The sequence below is a fragment of the Grus americana genome, chromosome 5, assembly GCF_028858705.1.
Source record: "Grus americana isolate bGruAme1 chromosome 5, bGruAme1.mat, whole genome shotgun sequence".
NCBI lineage: Eukaryota > Metazoa > Chordata > Aves > Gruiformes > Gruidae > Grus > Grus americana.
In genome coordinates, this window is record NC_072856.1 from 33,775,854 (window position 1) to 33,800,797 (window position 24,944).

The following is a 24,944-nucleotide window of genomic DNA, read 5'->3' on the forward strand; positions in this document are numbered from 1 at the left end:
AAAGGTGAAAAATAATGGTTGTAGAGAGTTTAGACGCAACATGATAGCTTCATTAATAAACAAAAATCATCATACCATCTCTTACATAGTCTTGATTTCAGAATACTGTTGAACTATGGCTCATACAAAGCACTGAGAATCTTTCATATTTGCAGGAAAGTTTAGAAAGATTACAACTATTCCATGCTTTTTCCAAAGACTCTTCAAATATTTTAACCACAAGAACAAAATATGTTTTGCTGAGAACATATTTTGTTATTACTTCTACTTCAGAGTCAGCTATGCCTTTCTTTTCAGAGGAAGCTCATACAGAGCAATTCCAAAGGACAAAGAAAAGCACAAGTACTGCAATCAAGAACATTTAATGTGACAATGTGCAACAACTTCGTGCCAAGAAGGAAATCATAAAGATGAAAAATGATGCTTTCCTCTTCCAAATCTAGTTACCAAATTTCAACTCTTTCTGATGGAGGCAGGGAGCAATATTCAGGCAATGGACTTCAGAGATACTTTGGCAATGGATGGAGCCAACAAAAGTCACAAGCACAATTCCAAAGTGATTTAATAGGCCATGCTTTGTCCAAGCTTCTATTGACAAAATTATGAAGTAAACACATCAATCAATGTTAAGACATTATGCTGAGGTTTTCTGCTACTCTTTGACATTCTGTTTAATCTATCTTCAACCTCTTTCTCTTGTCCATTGAAATGAGTTGCAGAAATAATGTCAGTTTTAACCACTGCTTAGTTGGTTTTGCCACCAAGTTGTTCTTGTGTTAAGTCAGACAAGCTTGAGAGGGCTGCTTGTGATCAACCAGAACAAAGATAAGCTGATCAGAATCACCAGAAAGTGCAATAAGGAGAGAAACAGGGGAAAAATCCATATTATACAATGTAGGAAGTCTATATGCAGTTATCATGCCGTTGCAGGAAAGATGAGCGTTGCTTTACATCATACATTTGGGTGTATGCATGAACTGAACTCTAAATAGCAAACGTCTCTGCAGCTGTCCGTGACTGAGGGTATTCTGACTGTTCTTTGCAAGTGGGGAAAGCTGAAATGATTATATTACTTTGCGAACCTTCAGAATTATTTTTTCTTCTTAGCACAGTAAGTCCTCACTATTACCCCAAAATGTGTGCTTGTCTCTAATTCTGCACACAGAAAAGAAACATGAAGATGTAAAGTAGTATACATCATCACACAGGTTGTGGTTTAACCTGACAGGCAATTAAAACAACCACACAGCTGTTTGCTCACTCCCCGCACAGTGGGATGAGGGAGAATAGGGAAAAAAAAGTAAAACTTGTGGGTTGAAGTAAAGATAGTTTAATATGACAGAAAAGGAAGACAATAATAAAGAATATAGAAAACAAGTGATAGCACAATTCCTCATTACCCGCAGACCACCAACGCCCAGCTAGTTCCCAAGCCGCAGTCTAAACCCCCAGCCAGCTTTCCCCAAGTTATACATCATAGGGTATGGAATATCCCTTTGGCCAGTTTGGGTCAGCTGTCCTGGCCATGTCCCCTCCCAGCTTCTTGGGTGCCCCCTGCCTCCTTGTTGGCAGGGCAGTATGAGAAGCTGAAAAGTTCTTGACTGCTTGGCAACAACTAAAAAAATCAGTGTATTATCAACATTATTCTCATGCTAAATCCAAACCACAGCACTATACCTGTTGCTACGAAGAAAATTAATTCTATCCCAGTAAAAACCAGGACAATGCAAAACCTCATATTACATTCACACAATATTAAGAGCTGCAGTTTGAGGCACTGTACTTGAAAAGCAGACAAGTATAATTCAAAGGACAGGACTGAGCATTTGCTCTCCTTCATTTGTGACTGGCTGTTTCTCTCTGGAATCACTGATAATCATTAGATAAGATCAAATTTGTAGCCTAACCTGTGTAATAGCTAGCAGCAGCTTCATAAGAAGGAGAAAAATAATGCTTTAAATGCATGTGAGTAAAGTATAATGCTGAGGAACATATTATAGAACTGAACATGGCTTGAAAATTCATTCCCAGCCCTTAGAAAGTGTCAGATGCTTTAAATCAATGCACTTTCTTTTTTTTATAAATGGATTTTCAAAGATACTGAAAAAATAATTTTGTTCCCTGACTGTTTTATGTTAGGCTTGATAACCCAACTCTCACAGACCCCTGTATATCAACAGAAGACTGCAAGTTACAATGTGGATTTGTGTCAGTGTAGAGTTTCAGTTCTGATAGAAGGGATCTCTTACCTTCAGACAGGGACAAATCATCAGCTGGAGACACCAGGTCTGCCTGGATCACAAGGCCATTGCTCAGCGATGTGGTAATCTGATTCGTCAAGATAACCTGCAAACAGACAGGGAGAGGGGGAAGGGAAATGAATTTTTATAGCTACTGGAAGGCAGAGAGCAGCCCAGGAGAGGACTGGAATCCTCCAGGTGCAACATCCAGGCAACCCTCTACTCTGACCTTCAGCAAATTAAACACTCAGAAAATTTTGAACTACCTGCAGAAACTGAAAGAGATAATTGCAAGTAGTACAGGAAAAGGGATATTGTTAAAAAGATGAAATGCTAAACGATAGTATGCTGATATATACAGATACCTAAAATGAAACTACTGTTCTGAAGAGCTACATTCTTCAATGAACCATTTGATGCTGCTTGCAAAAAGCATCATTTTCTTCACAGGCAAATAGGAAATCCTATTTTCCACACAGCTGATACACTTCCTTCCTTTGGCTGAAACACAGTGCCCTGGAGAAAGGTGCTGTAGGGATACATCCCCACTGATCTGAAACACAAAGTACTAAATTTCACAGGGCTATCTCTACACAAGAGGATTTTTCAGTATTTTTCAGGATCACAAGATTCTGATAAACAACAGACTATAGTACCCACACAGTGCTCTCCCCTGACAGCCTGAGCTGGTCTTGCTTCCAAGAGATGAACAGTTTCTTGCACCTTGGAACATGTACTTTTTTCTATAACAGAAAGCATTAACGCAAACACTGTGAATACCACAGAGAGAAGAGCATAGCTATAAACACAATTATCTCCTAATGCTTTGGATCTCTAAGCAGCTACAGTTTCTACAATTACAATTGGTCTCTATTTCACAGACTGACAAAAACTTCAGAAATTACTTTTTTTTTTTTTTAAAGAACCAAAATGATCCCTCTACTTGCACTGAGAACAGACTGCACTCCAAACAAACTCTCTTTGAAATTAATGGCCTGTCTTCAACTGTATTTGACACAGAAGGAAGGGAGAAAGGAATCCTACACGGTACTCTGTGGACGCAGTTTCATGATGCTACTGGAATAAATTAACAGCTTGCCATTGCTAAAAGGAAGAGGAATTTCTCTGCTCTTCCCTCCCTCTGATCACGGCTTCCTCCTGCTTTCTAACACTTTCAGTAGTATGCTATGACACACTCTTCATTTTCTATTTCAAGATCCCACAGAAGCTGTATCAGATCACAGAGTTGTAACCGCAGCGGTGGTGCTGCGGGGCACTGTATCTTCTCCAGGCAGCATGACGTGAGCTACCAACAATGTGATGGTGTCTGTGACCTTTACCAAGACCGCAACTCTTCCTCCCTGCTTATGTCAGTCCACCCATCTCTGTGCTTGTAAACAGGCACGGTGGTGCCCAAGAGTTTTATGGACTGTATCAACAGGACTAAATTGAAGTTTTCTAAGTCAAATCTTCATCTACTCAATAGGAGTTCAAGACCTTCAGAGCCCCACAGTCATGTCCCTCACGCTCTTCTCCTACTGACTGCGAGCTCTGGACAAACTTCAGCTGGCTACAACCACCCTGCCCAGCTTAACCACAGGTTGCACCTTTTGGGACTGGGCATTTATGACACCTGCAGTGAACACAGACATGGTAGATAACAGCTTTGTTTGGTCTTGCACCTACGCTAAGGTTCTTAAGGTACAACTTGCAATACTGCCAAGAGTAAACACGCAAGAAGTGCATCACACCCTCTGCTGCTTCCCCCAGAGTTGCTACGTGCCCCTTTAAGCACCCAAAGGCAGACAGGAAAAGGCCTGGCACACACAACCCCTTGGAGCCACTGCTGACTGTCCTGTTCATCAGATTACAAGGAAAGATTCAATTTAATAACAAAGAAGGAAAAAGTCACTTTTTCCCTTCCTTCTTGCAAGGGTACTTAGCTTCCATTTTAGTGAGTGAGTTCGTCCTTGCAATAGGATGAACGTCAAACCTGGTTAAAGGCAAATGAAAGGAGTGCGCAGCCAAGAGTCAGGAGGGATGAGGAACAGAATGCCAGACCTTTCCTTCTTAATGCTGTTTGCACTTTGTTTTCACTGTGTCACAAAACCCACAGCCTCACTTGTCCTTTGAGGCTCTTCTGGCAACCAGGCATAAGATAACACCAACAATATGGCACAAGACTGAAGCTTTTCTTCAATCGGGCACTAGGAAATGTGCTGGAACAGAACGAACACACTAACGAACTTATACACACACACATACTGTTGGGTATGAAGTTTTCATTGGCACGCTTTTGCAATGATCACATTATTCACAAGTGTCAAAAGCTCTGTAAGCAATGCAGTCATCCCAGACCTCTGCCAAGATAATCTTTGTACTGTGCCATCATGTATTTTATTATTTATGCACCACATTTTAAAGAAAAGCTACCGTGCTTAAGGATCTTTTTTAAAGAAGAAAAAAAGACCTAATCCCACCATATTTCATATTGCTCTCTTCCAAAGGAAACTAACTATAAAGGTTTCAAAAATCAAAAGAAAAATGAACGAAAAGAATAATGCAACTGCATTTTTTTTATCTTTCAATTTTTTTGGCCTCCTCTTTAACCAGGAACTCCACAGCACTGTTAGCTGTAAGACTGTAAATCTTTTTCACCCTTTACATTTAACTCAAGCTACACTTCTGAATTTAGATTTCAATTTCTGATACATCCTTCAAAAACTATTCAATACTAGCAATACTCTAGACACCCTGTTATACTGTTTAAAAAGCGACTTTAAAAAATGCAGAGTCCTACCCAAGTAAATGTTCCTTTCTGGATTGCTCTGAGGATGGGAATTAGGTATATTCTTAGTTCCATGACTTCACTGATAGTTAAACATTTGCTTAAATACATGTTTAAATACTATCTTGAATAAGCACACTTCCTCTGAGATGAAGCCATATGCATGTACAGAATGCTTATTTTGGAATTAACTGAAAATCATTCTTTATTTCTTCAAGCCTGCAGAGCCAACACAGAGATTCGGTTCTCCCATAAGTACAAGCCAAGAGGCTGTTAGCTAAGCACTATGTGCTGTCAAGTTCCCTGTCACACTTCTGCAGCCTCACTTAATGCAAAATTCTTCCATCGGGTACAGATACTTCCACTATCAAATAACTGATACTCATCTTTGTGCACCTACTGTAATACAGGTTGAACCTCACTCTGCAGGTGTGCAGAGTGCTCCAAACTCTCACTGGCTCAAACAAGCTACAGGTTGCCAACAAAAGGAAAAAAGCTGGCCCTTACTCAGTTCCCGTTCCAAAGAAAAATGTTAAGGCACTCAGATTTAAAGAATTCATCTGAATACATACTTCTATCTTCAAAACTTAATCACACGCTCTTACTGGAAAGTACTAAGATTTCTTTTATTTTTCCCAGAGTAAAACTTTGGTCACGAATACTTTGGCAGTGAATAGTGGCATGCAAACATGTTTTCAGCAGTCCTCAGTTCTACAGACATTCAACTTGAAGCCCTTAATGTTGATACCACACAATTCCAGTGTCACATCCCAAGAACGTATTAACTTTTCCCCAAAGTCCCCTTCACCAACTGGAAAGACGTGTTTACACTCCATTCCGCTATCCTTTGAAATGGTTCAACCTATTCAGAGAGTTGCAAATAGGTGTTTGAGGGAACTGTTGCGCCTGAGTGTGACATGGAGAGAATACACAGGTAGACAACGGAGGTATGGAGTGAAACAGCTGTGTGACTTTCTGATGAGTAATCAATCACATTTGTGCATGGACAGAATCAGCTGAGTCTCACACATTGCTTCATATGTGTGTGCACAGAATATAATGCTAGTTCTGGTCTTAATGATCCCATATCTTAAAAATCACCAACATTATGAAGAAGGTTGGAGTATCTCCCTTTGATCTGCTAGGTGCCACACTTGAAAGAAACCACCTCTTGCTGCTAAACAGTGCCTGGAAACAGGCTGGGGTCACAAATCCAAGCAGACTTACTAGAAAGAGTGCCTTGCACTGAATTAGCAATAGCACTTCCTCAACTTTTCACTGGAGATCTGCCATTAAAGTACAGATCAGATTTACCCCATTTAGTACAGGAGACCTGCCAAGTCCTCAGTCTAAGTAGGTAAGGAAAAGTTGCCTCTGTTGCGGTTTCTTTTGACAGACACTGGACAACATTACCAGACAAGCATAGCTTCCACTTAAGAGGTTCAATGCCAGTCATGAGTTTCCAGCAGAAGACTCAACAGTGAGAATGTCGCTATGTGATATTTAATGTTAACATATTACAATACATAGTATTTTATAAAATACCCAGTATTTTAAAGATGAGCTCCTGTTTCAAGCATCAACAAAATATTTTTGTTACCAGAGCTACTTTCATTACCACTAAGGCACTAAGAGTTACAAAAACATTACACCTCTTCACACACAACTGCATCTTGACATGTGCAACAGGTAAGGAGGTTGTGTTACTGCTTTCTGTTTCTACTTGGTTATGAACAAAGAGTGCAGGGCTTCTTCAGCCAGTGACTGTGCATGAATAGAAAACATCCTCCACTGCTAAAAGAAGAGAAAAAAAGAAGATGAAAAGGTCAGCTAGACAGCTCAGTAATGCTAGAAACTTACCCCATGCAGTCTCCTATGGAGTTCAATGAACCTTTCAGCTTACTCACTTGCAACTGGTTAAGTTAGCTATTTAACAAGTGAAAATCTACAGTCCTCAGCCTTCCAATTCTGACAATTACAAACACTGTAGAAATTCACTCAAGATTCAAATTTCAAAATAATTTCTGGGAAAAAGTCTATTACTTAAAATACCACACAATTGACTGACCACACAATTTCCCAATCTTGTGAAGATTTTTACTTCAGCATAGCAACTTTAGATTGTAAAATAACCCATTCTAACCATTAGAAGTGTTACAACAGTAAGAAAAATCTTCTTCCTTACGGTTAGAAAACCTGGAGATAAACACAATGAGACAGTGGGAAGACATTTTCAAGTTCCTAATTTTAGACACCTTAAAAGAAATGCCTGCTCTCCTGATCACTTCCCCAATTTTTGTAGGTGCTGATACCTGGAACAAAATGGAAACTCAAGGAAAAGAGCATTTATGTTCTAGACAGGTCATTGTTACTTCTAAGATTAATCCAGAACACCACTGTTTATATTCTCTTGAAATCTTTACATGTTGTTGTGAAAAAAGAATCTCCTTCCACTGATGTGACTTCAGCAGATACCAGTTTTCTGGAAGCACATTAGAAAAGTAAAAATACTTATTTAAGGTGCCTAAACTCCCAGCACCTCCATTCGTTGGGAATAGCACAGTTCCTGCATATGTGGAAAGCCCCTCCAGGTCCTGGGAGAGAGTTGGCCTAAAAACTGAAATATGACTGCTTTACACAGAATAATAAGCAAACTATTTTTTGTTTGGTTATTTATACAGTACAATTTTTCAAGTACTCCTCCTGCCCTTCCTAGGACCACACTGAAACTACTAAATCTGACTTTGTCATCCTTGTAAATCCAGTTGAGTAAATAAGTCATTTTCTGTAAACTTGTGGTCTCTGCCTCCTTGTTAGTTTATTGCAAAATTAAAGGGAGCTCAGCACTGAACTATCAATCAGTAACCAGCAAAGGTATAAAGTCTTCTGGAATGTACCAAGAGGTGAAAAAAACCCCACTCTCTCATGAAATGGCTGTTTGTTATAAGAACGGAGCAGAATTCCCCATTTCGCATGCAACACTATTTAGGAAAACTCTTATTAAAGGCTTCCTATTGAGCAGGGAGAGCAAGCACGAGGACACTTGCAATAATCCCAAATTACTCCACCCTTATTAGTCCATGTATTTTGTGGTTTTCACTGTAGTCAAGCAATGTCACTAGAGAGCACCAAGTACAAGTGACAGTCAGCGGGGCTGGGATGCTGACTCAGCATGCTGGAGGAGAAGTAAAAGCAGTTTTACTGATCCCCAGCCATTCTTCATACCAGTCAGCCGGTCCCTGAGAAGGCAGCTCTCCCTTTTGCTGAAGGACAGAGATTTTCATGAGGCATTCAAGCGGACAGTAATGAGTTGAAACAATGGTGACTATTGTTGAGGCACTAACAAGAGGAAAGCACACCAAGCAATGCCACAAAGCCAGATGGGGCAGGCAGCAATCCTGGAAACAGAAAAAGGGAACAGGGAGAAAACTGGAGTGAAGCAGCGTGCTTCAAACAGCTGTGAGAACCACAGCCTTCTCCTTGGGAATCTGTTACAGCTCCTCAAGACTGGCATTGGTCTGCTCAAGAAAGAACCCTAAATTACCACAGTCTGTCATAGTAACAGGATATTTGTGATCTTCATCTAAGGTACACACTGAATTAGGTTTTTCTTCAGCTCCTGTTTCTTCAGGGAGATTTTTCTTCAGCATCAGTAGCCATTTGCCACAAAAGCTGTCAAAAGTGGTCAGCGACCTCAGCAGGACTTGTACCTAATATTCGCAAGGAAGAAAGAAAACTTCGTTCAAACTGAGCGCTTTCAGTGAAATCAGGGAGTTCCAGACAGAAAAAGGAAAAGTCTGAACTGCAATACTGAGAGCTCCTAAACAAAAAAAGAGTTTTAAAGTGAGAATTTCAAGTGCCCACAGCTGCCAGGCGCTCAAAGCTGGCTGGCTACTGCAGCGCTGCTCTGCAGGAGCTCACCTCACAGGAGAGCCAGCTTCTCCCCTGAAAAGCCTCTGCACAATCAAGACAGTTCTGGGCTCCAGGAACAAAATAAACATATTTATATCATAACTATTACTATGATAGGAAATTAAATATATACATGTATCTTCATTCTTAGAAAATGTAAACTATTTTGGCTCATACAAACCAAACAGAGAAGAGAAACCCCAACAGTTTATCTTCTCAAATCCAAGCAAATCACCACACCCTCCCAGTACTCGTCCCAGTAGTGTCCCATACTCCCAAGCTGAGCAGCCACCAGCCCCAGCATCTCGGGTTTCTGTGGGGAGGAATGAAAATAATGTCAAGTACTCTACAGAGCCCAGCCATCACAAGCAAAAAGCTTTAGAATAAGTTACATTCCCATGTTCAAAGTCAAACACCACTTCTGGTGTTTAATCAAGGCCCAAGATATTCAGAAGTAATTTTACATGTTGTACTAAAATGGTCATACCTAACAAAGAAAGCACAAAACTCCTTCACTGCAGGCATAAGCAACAGGCAAGCATCCACATTTAACAATCGTTGCTAATCCAAATCAGTTGAAAGGAAAAGTATCTCTTACAGCCATCTTGTTTATAAATGACCGAGGCACAGGCTGTAATGGCGATGCTCACGTTAGAGGGAAGGAGATGGACTTTTTCAGATGTGAAGGCACAGCCACTACCCTGACTAAAGGCAAAGAAGAGGCCTCTGTGCTGAAAGCCGTTAGAATTCAGATCTCAACCAATGTCACCAAAATTTGGCCTAGTTCCCTGAATAACAGACATATGCACACAAACCACTGGAAACCTATTGAGAAACACTTCCTAATCCTATAAGCAATCTAGCAACAAGTGCTGGCCTTGCCTCAGAGGAATTTAATCTGTACCTATTTTCATCACATCCAGGGGAAGAAAAAAAGGGGGTAATTAAACAGTCTAACAGCATGGAAACAAGAAAGTAATGATTCTCTGGAAGGCTCACAAGCACCTTTTAAAAGAAAGCTGATTAGAGACCTGTTGCTCAGGAGACATTGCTGCTAGCTGCAACCTTATTAGAGCTCCTAGGACAGGACTTCCAGCTCCCGCTTTGCCACGGTATCTCTGCCCAAGCTTCTCCTCTTTCCTCTCTCAGTGAGGCAATTCATAGCAGCAGAGGTCATTTTATAGTCATTGGATTTCACTGGGTATAAATAGGAGTCGGAAGAAACCGAGGAATCTTTCAGAGTCTGGCCACTGTATTTACATCCAATTTATTCTGTTTTGCATAGGAAAAGTACAAAGTTATGCAATTCTATTCCACAAGCCTTCTGGAGAAGTAAAGCATCTATTCACATCTGCCAACTGCTTAAAAATAATCACAATGAATTAATAAAATTTCCACCAGAAGAAAAAAAGAAACAAAACAAAACAAAAGCATGCTGTTCTCAGGCAGCTACACGTCTTCAAGTTGAAATAGCTACCACCCAGCAATAGCCTGAGGTCTTTACCCTTTCTTCCTCTGTGAGCAAGGAACGCAGCCAACACAAACCTAACCTTCAAAATCCACGCCGCAGCACCCTCGCGCTGTGCTGCTCGGCAAGAAAGGTTTGTGTGCCTGGAAGGCCTTCACATCCAGCAGCCTGCACAGACCTGTTTGTAGAGAGACCTGTGTAAGACACCCCCCCCACCCCCAAGGGATTGCCACCCGCCTTCATACCCTGCCAGTCGCCCAGAGCTCCGAGTTCGTTTCCAGCAGACCTTCCCTCTCCTCCAGCCCCTGCATAATGATGGCTTTCTGAATCGAGCTTACTCCTGTGAGTAGCTAGCCGTGTACCACAGTAAGGGACTGGTCTAATACAGGCTGTGGAGCACTTCGCAGGAAATCGCTGTAATCCACAGGCAACTTCTACAGCTAAGACCTGCTGCACTCTCGCAGCGGCAAACAGCACCGCTTAAAAGGGAGTTTTCTGATGAATGCCAAATTGTCTTGTAAAAGAATAAATAAAATGATGAATTCACAGTTCGCTCTTAGATCATGTGCTCTTCTCAGTAACAGGGCTTTTGGTTGGTTTAATTGTTTGTTTCTGAAGGATGGGGAAGAAATTGGGTTGTCTGGAACATCAGCAAAGTAGTACAGAACGTCAGTTCTGCTCTGGCATGCCCCAAGCCGAGAGGAGAGCTGAGTACGTCTCCTACTCTTTAACAGTATTGCAAGGAAGTCAAAATTTATGCTTACTTTTTTCTCAATGAAAAACCTCGTTTGGTTTATTGGCACTCGTTAGCTTTCATTAGCAGACCAGAAAGCAGACTGAAGGCTCCTTCCTTTCACTCGCTGAGTTCAGACCTTCTGCCATGCAACTACCCTGCTTTGTCCAGCTCTTCGAAATTACCGAGACCTACACAAATTCTGTGACATTAAATCTCACTAAATCCTCTGATGGAATAAATGCATTGTTACCCCTTTTGTAGACAGATGCTCAGACACTAAGCAAACTGGCTAAAGATACCACAAATCTTTACTACCACTCCTAAACCCTGACTTCAAGAGGAGAGTTGGAAGGGCTTATACTTACCTGAGCAATCTAGGACACCGCAGGACAATCTAATATCTATCCAGCAAATTATATATTATAATTCTTTCTATATTTCTTGTTTATTTTATTTAGTTTTTCTACACCTGTCTATATTTAGTTTTTTCCTCACAACTAAATAGGAATATGAACTAAACTAATGAAATACTCCTAACAAAGGCCTATTTAGGGCTCATGGCATATTTCAAGCTGATCATTAGGTACCAGCATTTTTATTTGATTTTGATGTTTTGACAAGCCCATCAGAAAGACCATTTATAGTAATACACGCATGCAGGTCTGGCAAGGTATAACATATAAGGCACAACTCTCAATGTCATTAATTCCATTAATTCCTCAGATTCCTTCCAATTAATTCCTTCAAGCCTTCAAGGCAGTGGGTCACAGGAGACTCATTGGGTCTTGGATGCAAACTGGAACAGCTCAATGGGCTACTGTAATTTACAGCTTTGCTGAACAGTTTTTAAAACACTCTCCCTAGCTCCACCTTATCCCACACCGTGACCCTATGCCAACATTTTTAGAGGGAGGACAGTGTTAGTTCAGATTGCTCCTCGGTGCCTTGTGGAAGCAGCAGAAAGCAGTTTTAGGATGTGCTAGCAATCCCATCAACACTCTGCTGTTCAGTTCCCCTGCAAGCCTTGCCTTCCTTGCCTGCCCTGCAGCACTGGAGCCTGTCTGTTCACTTTTTAGGCAAGCAAGAGAGGACTACAGGAATATTTGCTCTCCCTTGTTTATTCATTTAACCTTCACAGGTGGGTAACTACTAACACCACCACCAGACAGCATCGCACAGCTTACGTTGTTTTACACTCAACATTCTCTATCAGCATCGCAGAAGCAGAGCAAATCTTTTCTAGCCTACAGTGATGTTAGAGATCACACTATGCTTTACACAACACTTGTTAGGGCTGTTTTCTCATCTTGCTGTGTTATGGTAGCTGCTGCCTTTCACCGAACACATTCGAGACACAGAGGGGATTTTTATACTTATCTATAATGGCTATCCTTAGATAATCATGTAGCTTTACGTCAGCGTATATAACAGTCAGCAGATTTTGAGTACAGGCTAACAGGGAATTCGGATATATACCTCCATCCCCCAATTTGCCCAAGGCAATTTAACAGGTCTGTAGAGTATTAGGGTAGTAACTGATATTGAACGGAAGCTTGACAATCAAACCAATATACCAATAATTTCTACAAAATGAGGAAAGGCTATTAAGAAAGCAGAAACAAACTAGGCACTGACAGCATAATTTAGTGCAACTAAGGCCCATTTAGTGAATACCACACCCCTGCTGATTTCAAAGTTTTCTCACGAACAAAATTGAGTTATCATCCTCTATAGCTGTAGTGGCTGTAAAAAAAGAGTAGAAATCATCCAGAACACAAAACACCCAGCTGCTGAAACAAACAGCCTCTCAAGTCACCATCAGTTTCACTTCCTTGTGACCCAGGGCTCAGAAATGTATGAAAGAACAAGTGAGAAGGAACAGCTGCGAATTATATGTACTGCAAGCTGTAGTTATATATTAACATTACATTTTAGACATTTTCATGTACTAAATTGCATTCGCACCCTTTTCAGCCTAACCTGCAATTTAGTCAGTCATCTATTTCTACCAGAAATATTTATAATATTTCAAAACCATCAGTAGCGTCAGCCTCCCTTAAAATTCAAAAAACACACAAAATAAGCCCGGTACAGCTAAGCACACCAGTCTGAATGCTGGGTAGTATTTTTCTGCTGTACCAGTGACTGTTTTAATCGTCAACATCTTTTAGTCTGGTCGGACTGAAAGCAGAAGTTTTACTGTCCAGCTTTTGAGATTTGTAATATATCAACATACCTCTAATACAGTGCAATATTTTTATGCAAAGGAAAATTGCTTGGGTATATTTTGTCTGTCTCCTAAACCTGCACAATTAGATGGTAAGAGCTTTAAACGTTAACATTCTTCCACTTACAATGTTCAATACATTTTTATAAACTAAGATATTCTGAAGCAATTTTTCCTAAAAAAGAGCAACCTATACAAAGTGCACAATGGTGCACTATGTTCCGAAGTTTTATTAGCACTTTTTGAAAATTGTTTTAGCATTTTAGGAAGTCTTGCTATTCAGTAGTTAGATTATCCTAAGTGCTTCTTCCACAAAAACATATTAAAAAAATGTCTACAAGTTACAGATAAATAGTTCATAATAGAACAGGAAAAAAAAACAAACTGAAAAACCAAACATGCGTGTGCATGATTGTTTTTCAAACATGTCTGGTCTGATATTACCCAGAGGAAAGAAGAGCGGAGGGGACATAAATCAGCCAAGTTTCTTCTCTTCAATATTTGGGGGAAAAAATAATCTTGTGGCTCAAGGTATTCTGGAATTTCAGTGGCATTGTCTCAGCCTCTGTGTCCTAGTTCTTCTAAACCATTTCACTAGGAAATACACTTAGTCAGTATTTCCCCAATAAAATTGGCAGTTATGTCACATTTGAAAATGATAAATTTCTATTTACCTACCTAACTTGCTTAAATTGGAATGCACTTTCCTTAGAAAGATGAATCACTACAAACCTCTTTGAAAGTCAGGACTCAAGACGGAAAATGAACTCAGAAAAATGCAAGAAGTCATTTTTGTGCTGAGACCACAGCATGACATATCCCCCTTTGGTTTTGCCTAATACAGAAAAATAGTATTTGAGATTGTCCAAACAAAATCACAGACCCATGAAACTATACTCAAGTTAATTTCACACCTCTTGGGATAACAACCCAGTCCTTAATATCACTGCTTGAATATGTGCACAAGGCAGCACTGTAGAAGCATGTTCTCTCTTCAGTGTTGCAGGGAGGATCAGTTGTGCAGGGTTGTTTTGGCAAACCTTTTCCCAATACTAAGACACATCAAACTAAAAGACTGATAACAGTGAAATTCCTGCAAAAGCATATCAATTCAAACTCAAAGGTGTTCCTTTTCTTTTTAAAATTTGGTATCAATTTGTTTGGGAAGTTAGCGATCACTGAGAACAGCTCCACTGGTTCCAGTGGAAATGACATCAGGTCTACCAGCATTACTGTTCTTTGTTGCTGGTACTTCAGTTTTTATGTAAATATTTGTAAACATAGAAAGTTGCTGTTATTTAGTCAGCTATTTGGGTGCACCATTATATTTACAACTGTTTCTAGTACTACAGAAATGTTCAGAGTTTATGTCAGGTGAGTAAAAACAGGCTGTGGCACCTTCAGTGATATGAAACTTCAGGAAAAGCTTGGAATGGTACAAGATTTCAGAATTTTCACAATTAGAAAGCATCTGCTCTTTAAGAATTAAACTTAACTGAAATAAATAAATTTTGTGCCTCATTCAAATCAACCCAAGTGAACACAGTTGGGTCAAATCTTTTGAGATTTGTTGCACATCCTACCAACTACATATACAAGCAACAGAGAAAGACAGCTAATGTCTTCTGGACAACCAACTGAAATTTTGCAGCAGCTCCAGATTAATTTGTTCATTGCAGCTAGCAATTTTTTTATATCATCTCCTGGACTTGCTATTAAAATTCACAGGATCATGCATTTTCCTTGGACTCCATCATAACTGCTTCATCCAAAGTCTTTCTCAAGAAACCACAACAGAGTCTCCACTGTGGAGTTCAGTAATAAATTGCAAAGACAGTAACATTAGGAATGAATTTCATTAATTTAATTTGGAGAAAAACTGAAGAGGAGCAACTTATGTGTTGGTCAAGAGAACAGATGCGTGCCAGCAGGCTTTCTGCAGCACCGACTGGAACAGCTTCTTCCAGTGAGGAGTGAGATACATGGGCAAACACATGGGAAACCCGGCCTAGATTAGAAGAGTGTTTCTGGATAGTATTGAGGTGTATGAGCAAACATTGTAGAAAAGCAATAAACTGGTTCAGGTCAGGCTGGAAGTGCATCTTCAGATCTAGGCACGGAGCAGGAGGGTAGGAGCTATTGGATACTACACAGTGGGATTGACATGCTGCAGGTGGAACAGTGGCCCAGCAGAGGCTTTCTCAGGGAAGAATGGGATGTATTTGTAGAGTTCCTAAAACAAAGATAAAAATAATTCAAAGCAAGATGCTTGGACTTCAAAGCAAGGTGCAGTAGCGGAGCAGAGTGTGTGACAGGTTGAAGATAATTGCTCAATTATATCCAAATACGTAAGAGGTAAAACCTCTTCCATGCTTAGACGGATGCTAAAATGGCCTGTGAGGTGTGGAGATGTACAGCTTCTGCAGGCACAATGGAAGTTATGTGATATACCCCTTTAGTTATGTTGTCTGATTTCCTGCAATCGTCAAAACACGTATCAACTAGAAAAGTGTTTTCAGCAGCAGTGATATTCAAAATTCTTTTGCCATTGGCTACTACTTGGGTCTAATTAAGGATAACTGACTATGGCTTGTTTTACAATAAATTGCTTCTCAAAAATGTTTGGGTTTTGTTGGGTTTGGGTTGGGTTTTTTTTGTTTGTTTGTTTTTTAATAACGCTTATCTGCTGTACCAAGTCTTAAAATTCCGTGTACGAAACGAGTGTCATGTAATGGATTGCTTATACTCCAGCTGCTTCTTAGACTTGTCTCCTCCTCCTCCTCACGAACATTAGATATCCACTTCAGTGTAGAAACTATCCTGACAAGGTAAGTTCTCATTTTAAATTTTATTAATATTACTCAGATTTTATTCCAGACTGAGTAAGATTTAAAGCCGGTCTGGTTTTATTGACCCTAAAGGAGTTACACCAGAGCGAAACGTGATGGTGGACTTGTCTCCTTCCACCTTCATCCTTTTGTCCCTAAATACATTTGCAGAGAAACAAAGGGTTCAGAGTTTTTATTTTACCATTAACTCTTCACCTCAATTCATTCTAAGAGGGAACAGGAGGGAGCAGAAGTCCAGTCGCATGTTTTCTAATCCAGGTTCTGACACTAAGTAGCTGCGACTGCTTACCGATATAATAAATTCTTTGTGCCCCGTTTTCAAAGCAGGCATAATGCCTACCCCATAAGAGTGTTGTGGGATTTGGTATTTTGCTTTCCTAATGCTTTGAACTCACTGCATGAAGGGTGATTAAAACCATCAAGTGTTCTCAGTCTTCCAGTGGTACAGCTGGGCAATATCTAGGTACAATTCAGCAGTAATAGCTGACCGCTGTACATTCTATATGTACCAGGTTGGAGGTCTGGTAACAAAACCCCTGAATCTCCCCCTCAAAAAACCCAAACACCATAGGCCTTTTTCTTTTCTTTTTGCATTTTTCTTAAAAAAAAGTCCTTGCCCTTTGTTTGAGTCAGGTAATGGACTGAAAGTATCACTGGTTTGCACCACAAATGGGACAGGTAAATCTGAAAAATTACTTGTGGCTCAACTTTTGGTATGTTGTACAACTTACTGTAAAGTATTAGCACTGTATTTAAAACAGAAGGAAAGAAACAAACAGATGCCAGCTTATTATTTAAATGTTAGCTGGAACTGTGTCCTGGTGAACAACTTTTGGTCTCTCTTGAGTTTAATGAGGGTGTTTTAAAGAACTATTTTATAAAGCAGGGAGTCTTGAATAGTTCCAGAGTAGTGAAGACAACAAAAAAACAAGAATGTAGCATAGCTTCAAATTAGGCCTGTACTGATTTATTTTCTGAACTGGATAACTTGGATCTTTCTTGTGCCAGTAAAAGACAAATAACAGCTATTCTTTATGGTGTTGCAAGACTAACAGATGCAGATCTTGTACTACTTTTAAAATATGAAGCTCAATAAGGAGTCAGACACGTTGACATAAGCAGCGTGGAAAAATATTCTACTCCCCTCTGCAAAAGCCCAGGGTGAGAGAGACAATCGGACAGACACACAAGCAGGTGAGGGCTACAATAAGGAACTCCCATCTCAGATGTAAAAGCTGGAGCAAACATCAGAGATTACCTAGATTTCAGTCCAAACTCCATCTTGACGGCTCTTTAGGCTTCTGAGTAAGAAATGAAATTGTTATTGAGGGAACTGCTGCCTGCAATGGCTTCACCAAGAGCTGACACTGCTCTGGAATTTCAAGCAGAAAGGGGAAGAGACACAAATAACTAGGGAGAAGGTGTGGTTTATGAATAATGAATACAAAATTTCCTGCAGGAATGCAAACTGCTTTGAATACCAACAGCAAATATAAATGGGAGCAACACAATTGGCATGTCTAGATCATGACGGGGCATGGAGCCCTGAAAATTGCTGCTTTGGAGGCAAATAAAGTGCTTCAAGTTTCATTACACTTCAAGGAACAAGGCTTGTTCTCACTGTGTAAGAAGCCATGTCTCTTGGCAGTACAAACCATTAAGTATATCTGCAATGACCGTGACCAGAAAGATCCACCATCATTTTGTCATAGTTTCTACTCTGATTACAAACAGGTAGAGCCAGCCTCAAGAACAAATGGAGACCCACTGCAAGCTCACAGACCTAAACGCTCCTCAATTTGGGAAAACGCTGAATATAAACTTTACAGTTCAAGCCCATTTACCCAATAGAACCTGAAGAGGTCAGAGTAGCACGAATTCCACAGATACTACTAAGTTACAAGGTTTTTCTGATGTTCTGTGGGAATGTCATCAGATTCAGGTGATTAATAGATAATCTAGATACAGATAGTTGCCAATTCCACCTTGCAGGTGTGCAGCATTATCTTTTGGGGACCAGAAAACAGAAAGACCTTTTAGGCGAATGAGCAAGGCCAAACAATATCCGTTCTTCATTCTCCTTAGAACTCATAGCACTTAGAGGATATAAAGAAAAAGTTAAAAAGACATTAGATAGGACTATATTCTTATTTGCTTTCTGGTTTGTGTCATAAGCATTCAGATTCTCTCCAATCTTAGAGACTGAAGTTTTTTCTTAAGCTACTACAGCACTGAAATAACTCCACTAGCAGGAGCATATGAATGACCTCAACCAACCACTACTGTGAGATTCATAAAAAAATCTTGAGAATTTGTAACACAAAGTAGGAAAAAGTTAACTAATGATGATGAGTCTGTCTGCACTACAAATCCAATTTACCAAGAAGTAAGTAAGAACACAGCTCAATTTTGAAGTCTATGACCATCATTTTATACATACGCATGTACACGCAGTATGTATGGGCTCAATGCTCTTTGCCCCTGATCTGGTTCATATCAGAAGGCTTGTCCAGGTGTGCTACTTCAGATCACTCCCTTCCCACCTCCAATGTCCCAGGCCAAGCCAGAACTCAAAAAACCTGCCTTGCAGTGTGACAGTTTAGGCCGGAGAAGGACAATGCAACTGAGCTCCGTGCCAGCACAGCTGTTCCTTCCATCTTCCCCCTCAAGCCAGGGGCACAACATTCAGACACAGGCAGAAGGATGCAGCAGAGTTACGTTTGTCCCTTACTGGATGTGTTTTGCTAACCCTGCCGCTCTGCCTTCTGGACAACTGCTTGCTTTGCCTGCATCTAAAACTGGCTGCGCAAAAAAACAGAAAATACCTTCAGACTGAATAAGTACTCCATAATAGTAACATCCTAATACCCTTGAGTAATGCAGGGTGGTAACAATGAAATGTAATCTATCTATTCATGCAAGCAGTTATTCAAATCATACATATATCTCTCTCTATATACAGGACACAGGACAAACACACACACAGACATCTATATGACAGCTTCTTAAAAGAAATTAACGTGATGAAAACACAACAAAAAAGTGCCCTTGTATGATATTTTTCAGCAGATGCTCTCAAAACACTACAAACATGCAGGTCCTGAATCTCAGAATGATAGTCAGGAATTACTCCACACATTTTGCAGACCAGAAAATGGAGACAGGAGTTTGGAAGACCTTGCCAGCATTAAAGGCCATCAATATCTGACAGGTCTGTGTAAATGGCAATAAAAAGGCAGCAAATCTGAAGAACTGAACAATAGTCAAAAGGGAACAACTGCGGTGATACATTGTCTGATACTGATGGGGAATCTGCTGGGAATTGAAGAACCTATGAATACATCCCTTCCTCAACATCCAGCTACCACCCCCCCTTCACAATATGAAGGAGACTCTTATCTGTCTCCCAGAATGAAAGGTGGAAGACAGAAACATGTTAACCCAAAAAGTTGTATCAGAGTAACGTCTACGGTGTTAAAGAGCTTGGAGGAACTGCACACATAACTATTCTTTTCCAAAACAACTTGAAACTTTTATTTCAGCATAGTGCAAAGCAAAACCTCTTAACACAGGCTAGGCTTTCCACTAAGCTCTCTAATTTTATTTGAACATGGAACTCAGACCAAATCCAGAGGATGCAAAGTAGTAGGGATTGAAACAAAAGGTTTTTACAAAGTGCCCAGTAATCTAAAAATACCTGAGTTTTATAAAGCATAAATTCCAGGTTTGCTATTACCTTCTCTTTTCTATAAAGAAAACAGGAAACTACACAAGCCTGTTAGAAAGTGGAGAATATGCTGAAGGAAAGAGTTTTAGCTGATAGCATTAAAAATCAGAGTTTTCAGAGGAAAGAGTTCAGAGCTAGACTGACCTAAATTGTTCAGGCCGTTGTCTAACACCATCAAACTTGGGACTATGTGGCTGTGCAAGAAAGGACGTACTTCTGGAAAGGAACACGTTCATTTACCAAAAAGACCAGGCAGAACACAGTATACTTAAACCTTCAAAAAGAACTTTTCAAGTAGCGTTTTCACATAATGAAATGAAAGAATGATGGCTCTGACTAAAGAATGACCTCTATGCTTTTATGATTTGGTATATCCATCAAAGATAATGATAGCTTACAAGGAACTTTTGTAGCTGAGTAATCACTGAAATAATTCTCTATTACAGGCCATGTGACAATGCTCAGTGTCAAACAGCTTTAAAAAAGGAACTGCAGATTGGCAAAAAACCAAGCGGGTTTATATGTATTTTTTTTAATATATATATATACACACACACACACATATACTGTTACACTCCACATCAGTGTTTTACAAAGATAGGTGGCTTCTGATTCACCTTGCTTTGTTCATTATTGTTGCAATTAAAGGAACATTAAAAGGCAATTCATATAACCCACATGGGCAATAAACAGGGTATTAGTACCATGGGGATACCTTAGAGATACCTTAAAATTATTATAGCCCAGGTCTATCTTAACACTTTAGCTGCCCCCAGAAAACAGTGGATATCAGGCTGAACAGAGAGGAAGCAATACCACCAGAGACAGACAATGGACCTACAAATCATCCTTAACAGGCAAAAAGTGTGAATATGTGCTATACAGTCTATAAACAGCAAATCTGACCTGTCTAGGACACTGGGCACGCACTACAGAGTCTGGCATATGCAGTGCCCATTTATTTGGAAGTTAAGCAGCTAAGACATCCTGCATGTCCAAACTTCTCTCCTCCCCTCAGAGTTAAGAGGTTTCAAGTCAGAAAAAGAGAACACGTTGGGGAAAACCCAGATAAATCACATCCCTGCAGAAATTTTGCACAACTCCACTCTCAACTGCATTTCATCTGCCTCAGACTGGACACTGAAGATACTGGAATAAACCGATAGGCAAAATTAGAAAATTATTCTAATTTCCCCAAGTATTTATGTACCTTTGGATCAATCCAACTTTAAGTTAAACACTGCCAGGATAACCATTGACCAGGGAACAGTAAGAAATGCTCCAAGAACTATATTCCAAAAGGGACGGATGTCTCTTCCTTTTCTTCTCCTCCTCCCAGCTGAACATCACAGCTTGGCACACATACTTGCTGCTGCTATCATTTTGGCCCTTAGGGACTTTGTTTCCTATCAATCACTCCTCTGACTACACCTACTTTCAGAAATATTATTGAAACAAAGGCAAAATACTTCAGAACACACAATCAGGACCAGAAGCATTCTTTTAACACAGGTTTAATTAAAACTGGTAAGTCAGTAAATTATTTGCATATAACTGTAAACAATAACCAGACAAAGGCCGCCTCCCTTCAGAAACATCAAGAGAGACTTTCAGTTTTGAAAGAGGAGGTTATGATGTTCACCAAAAACATCAGACGACTGTAAAGAAAGCATCTAATAACAAACTTTAAAATATCTTCTCAGTTCATTGGAGACGGTAAAAAATGTCAGGCCCAAAAAGAGTTAATACTACAGCATTCACAGTATTCTCAGAAAAGAAAACATCAGAGGGAAACGAGACAAAACCAAAGAACAATCTGAAAGAGTATTCCTACTCAAGGCAGTACTTAAGCATGTACTCAATTTTAAGTATATACTTAAAATGCTAATTAAAATATGTTTAAGTGCTTTCCTGAGTTGAGGCCAAAGAATTCAATCAGATGTTAATGGAAAAATTTTGGCAGTATTCATAGTGTTCTACTTAATATTGCAATGCAAAAGGGTTATTAAAAGACAAAATGCTGCATGAGGCAGAGGCTGCACATTCTTGTAAGTGTAAGTTGCAACTAGCCTGGCTACTGCACTACTGAAATGCACGCAGTCATAAAAATTAGTACTTCAAGGGGAAAAAGAAATCGTATCTGAACTGGAAGATGGATAGGTTGAGATCACAGAAACACGGTGTTTTCAAGCAAGCAAATATTTTAAATATGCACATTTTCAAAAATAAATATAAATGTACCATACCAACATGAAGAGCTTAAAGGAAATGGTGTGAAACTGGAGGATGTGGAAACAGAACACGATTTAGGCAAACTAGATACGCTAAAAAAAGGTTAGTGATCAAAAAAACAGTATCTGGCCACAAAGGAGGAACTAGGTTTCGGTAGATCAAAGAAATGTTATACCGGAAGAATAGCAGAGAATGTACTATATTGTTGACTCTTCATAAATACAACCCCAAGCCATTAGAATATGATGAGGTTACAAGTAGAACTATATTTCTCTTCCACACTTCAGGAAAAGGACACTGAGCATACAAAATTGAGACTAATAATACCAACAGTATTAATAATGATAAAGGTAATTAAGTCTATTAGGATTATTATTTTTAATTGCTTCATGTACAAACTGTAATCAAGGGTTGGCACTGAGCATTTTAGAGATACCTGGCATATTCAGGACATAATCACAAGTGCAGAACTATCTGACACTAGTCCCCACAGTCTGAAAACTTCAGAAGCTAGCCTACTGATGCTAAATTCAGAAAAGAGAGATGAAGTTAAAAGCATTTCAACTCAAAAGTAAATTTAAAAGCCTGCAGTTTTTACAGAAGGCCGACATCTCAGAAAACACAGACAACCCTAATAATAAATACAGTGAAAGATTTAAACATGATTTTCAATACACAACTAGACCTTAGAAAATGAACATTCAGACTAATACAGCTGATGGAGAGGAAAATAAACTACAGCAGTCAATATATAAGAATGAAATCTAGAGAGCTATGATGGAATCGAAAAAGCAAATAAACAAAGACATAAAAACAAACAAATTCCTGAAGCATGACTAAAGCAAGTAAACAAAGAAACTGCTGGGAAGAAAAAAAAAGGGGGGGATAAGGACCACTTAGAGAAACAATATGATCGTGTTAAGTAAGTTCTCAATGAAAAAACCTTACACAAATACTTATCCTGATCCCTCAGCTATTTTCCAATAACAGCGATGAGGCATTGCTAGGAATGAGGGGATCAAAAAGATACTGAAGTCGCAAGTTAAAGAGAAATGCATCAACAGTATTGCCTGGAACACACCGAAGATTTCTGGCAAAGCTCAAACAGAAGTGGGTGAACTCCTTAAAAATCCACTGTAAACCAGCTGCATCACAACACACACACACACACAAGTTCTTCTTCTCACTCTACACAGGCACCATATTTTTGCCCATCTGTACGCTTACTCTCTGCACCATTACTGGTTTTCACAGCACAAAATAAAATTGCCTCATATGCATTGGCATAAACCACCCATCTGCAACTCCCCTGTTCTCAGGCCTTGCTAGAACTCCACAAACTCACCATATGACGTACCAAATGTACAGTGTGATGTCATTCAGGCCTAGATAGCAGATTCCAGGTATCTGGGAGGTAACGGTTTTCCTTCTCCTTCAGAATGTTGATTTGTATAGTGTATTATTACATCTGAACATCTTACATTTAAATATATGCACTGTATTACAAAGATAATTTGCGTAAGTTTGAGATAACTGTATTAACCTTTGAGGTTTTGCCATTTGTGTATGTAGGCCGTTTCCAGTCACTGCAGATAACATCAAATGCAATCTGAATAGGAAGTAATTTTTCCAAAAAAACCCATTTTAGACATGTTTAAAAAATAAGAAAACACGCTTTTGTCACAACTACTGTTCCTGTGTTCCCTTGGGGACATCTTTATAGGTATCCATTATGGAAAAAAACCCCCACAACTATAATCTTTAGGATTTTTAGTACCTTTTGTACTAAGAACATTCACGATATGACTGTAGTTTCACGTATGTTTTAAATGGTATAAGATGACACTGAAAGGAGAAGAAGCTATCCTGCCCTCTCCTGTCTGTCATTCTCATCCCTGAACAGCTGCCCATTCCATGCAGGAAAATGTTTGTGTGGTCATAAACCGAACTGGACGAAAGAACTGATGCAGTTTCCCAGCCTGGATGGAGGGAGGATGGGATGACTCCTTTCAGCAGCCATGCCTGCCCATGTTACTGAGTGTGCAATGTTTGCAGAATTACAGGATAAAAGAGGTCATGGCAGGACCAAAACTAAGAGCATAATGTCCCACCACTACTATGATCTCAGATGTTTAAAGGAGAACAAAAATTTTAATTGTCCTTATGTTAGGTTGTTTTCCATTGCTACAATGAGGAAAAATACCATTACATTACAGCCTTGTTTCTGGTCCTGGTAATTCTCAAAATTTTAGATCAGCCCACCATGACTGAAGAATTGGCTATAGCCCAATGAATACCTCAAACTATCATACTTTTTGAGAAAGGTGAAGGAAGCCATTACTTAATAGGCTGTCTATTTGTCCTATTTATTTTAAATGGTATTGTTTGGAAGTGTTCATGATTTTGAACACTGTAGCTTTTCCCAGGGAGATGCAGAGGAGAAAGCCAAGGAGTTGCTAAACAGACCATGAGACATCAAATGCAATTCACGGCTGCACCCTCCCCATTCCCCAGCCCGCAAGATACATCTTTCACACAAGTCTTTAGTCTTTGATTGTTGAAGAATCCTAGTCACAATATACTAGTAATTTCCCAGGGAGCTTAGTTCTTCAAAGATGACAGCAAAACTGCTCTGCAGAACAACACATTTCATGGCAATGTTTACATAAATGCTCTTCTCTAAAAGGAAAGGATTATATATATGTAGTATTTACATACACTTCCTCTAAAAATACTATTTGCTACACTTCAGCTGCTGACTAACA

General features: G+C 39.6%; 1 protein-coding gene and 1 long non-coding RNA gene across 12 annotated transcripts in view; both read right to left on the reverse strand.

The window, feature by feature from the left end:
* Nucleotides 1–24,944, reverse strand: part of RAD51B (RAD51 paralog B) — a 467,347-nt gene that overhangs the window by 246,397 nt on the left and 196,006 nt on the right. For all 11 annotated transcript variants that reach the window (XR_008577203.1, XR_008577202.1, XM_054826023.1 and 8 more), the window contains exon 8: nucleotides 2,250–2,346. Coding sequence is in view for 9 of the 11 variants with exons in the window: in XM_054826023.1 (XP_054681998.1) it covers nucleotides 2,250–2,346 (97 nt within the window). In the remaining 2 variants the exon portion in view is untranslated. The remainder of the gene's footprint in view (nucleotides 1–2,249; nucleotides 2,347–24,944) is intronic.
* LOC129206573 (uncharacterized) lies at nucleotides 6,516–10,200 on the reverse strand. The gene is made up of 2 exons (XR_008577205.1): nucleotides 9,946–10,200; nucleotides 6,516–9,253 (listed from the first exon to the last, which is right to left on the reverse strand). It is a non-coding gene; the product is annotated as an uncharacterized LOC129206573 (long non-coding RNA).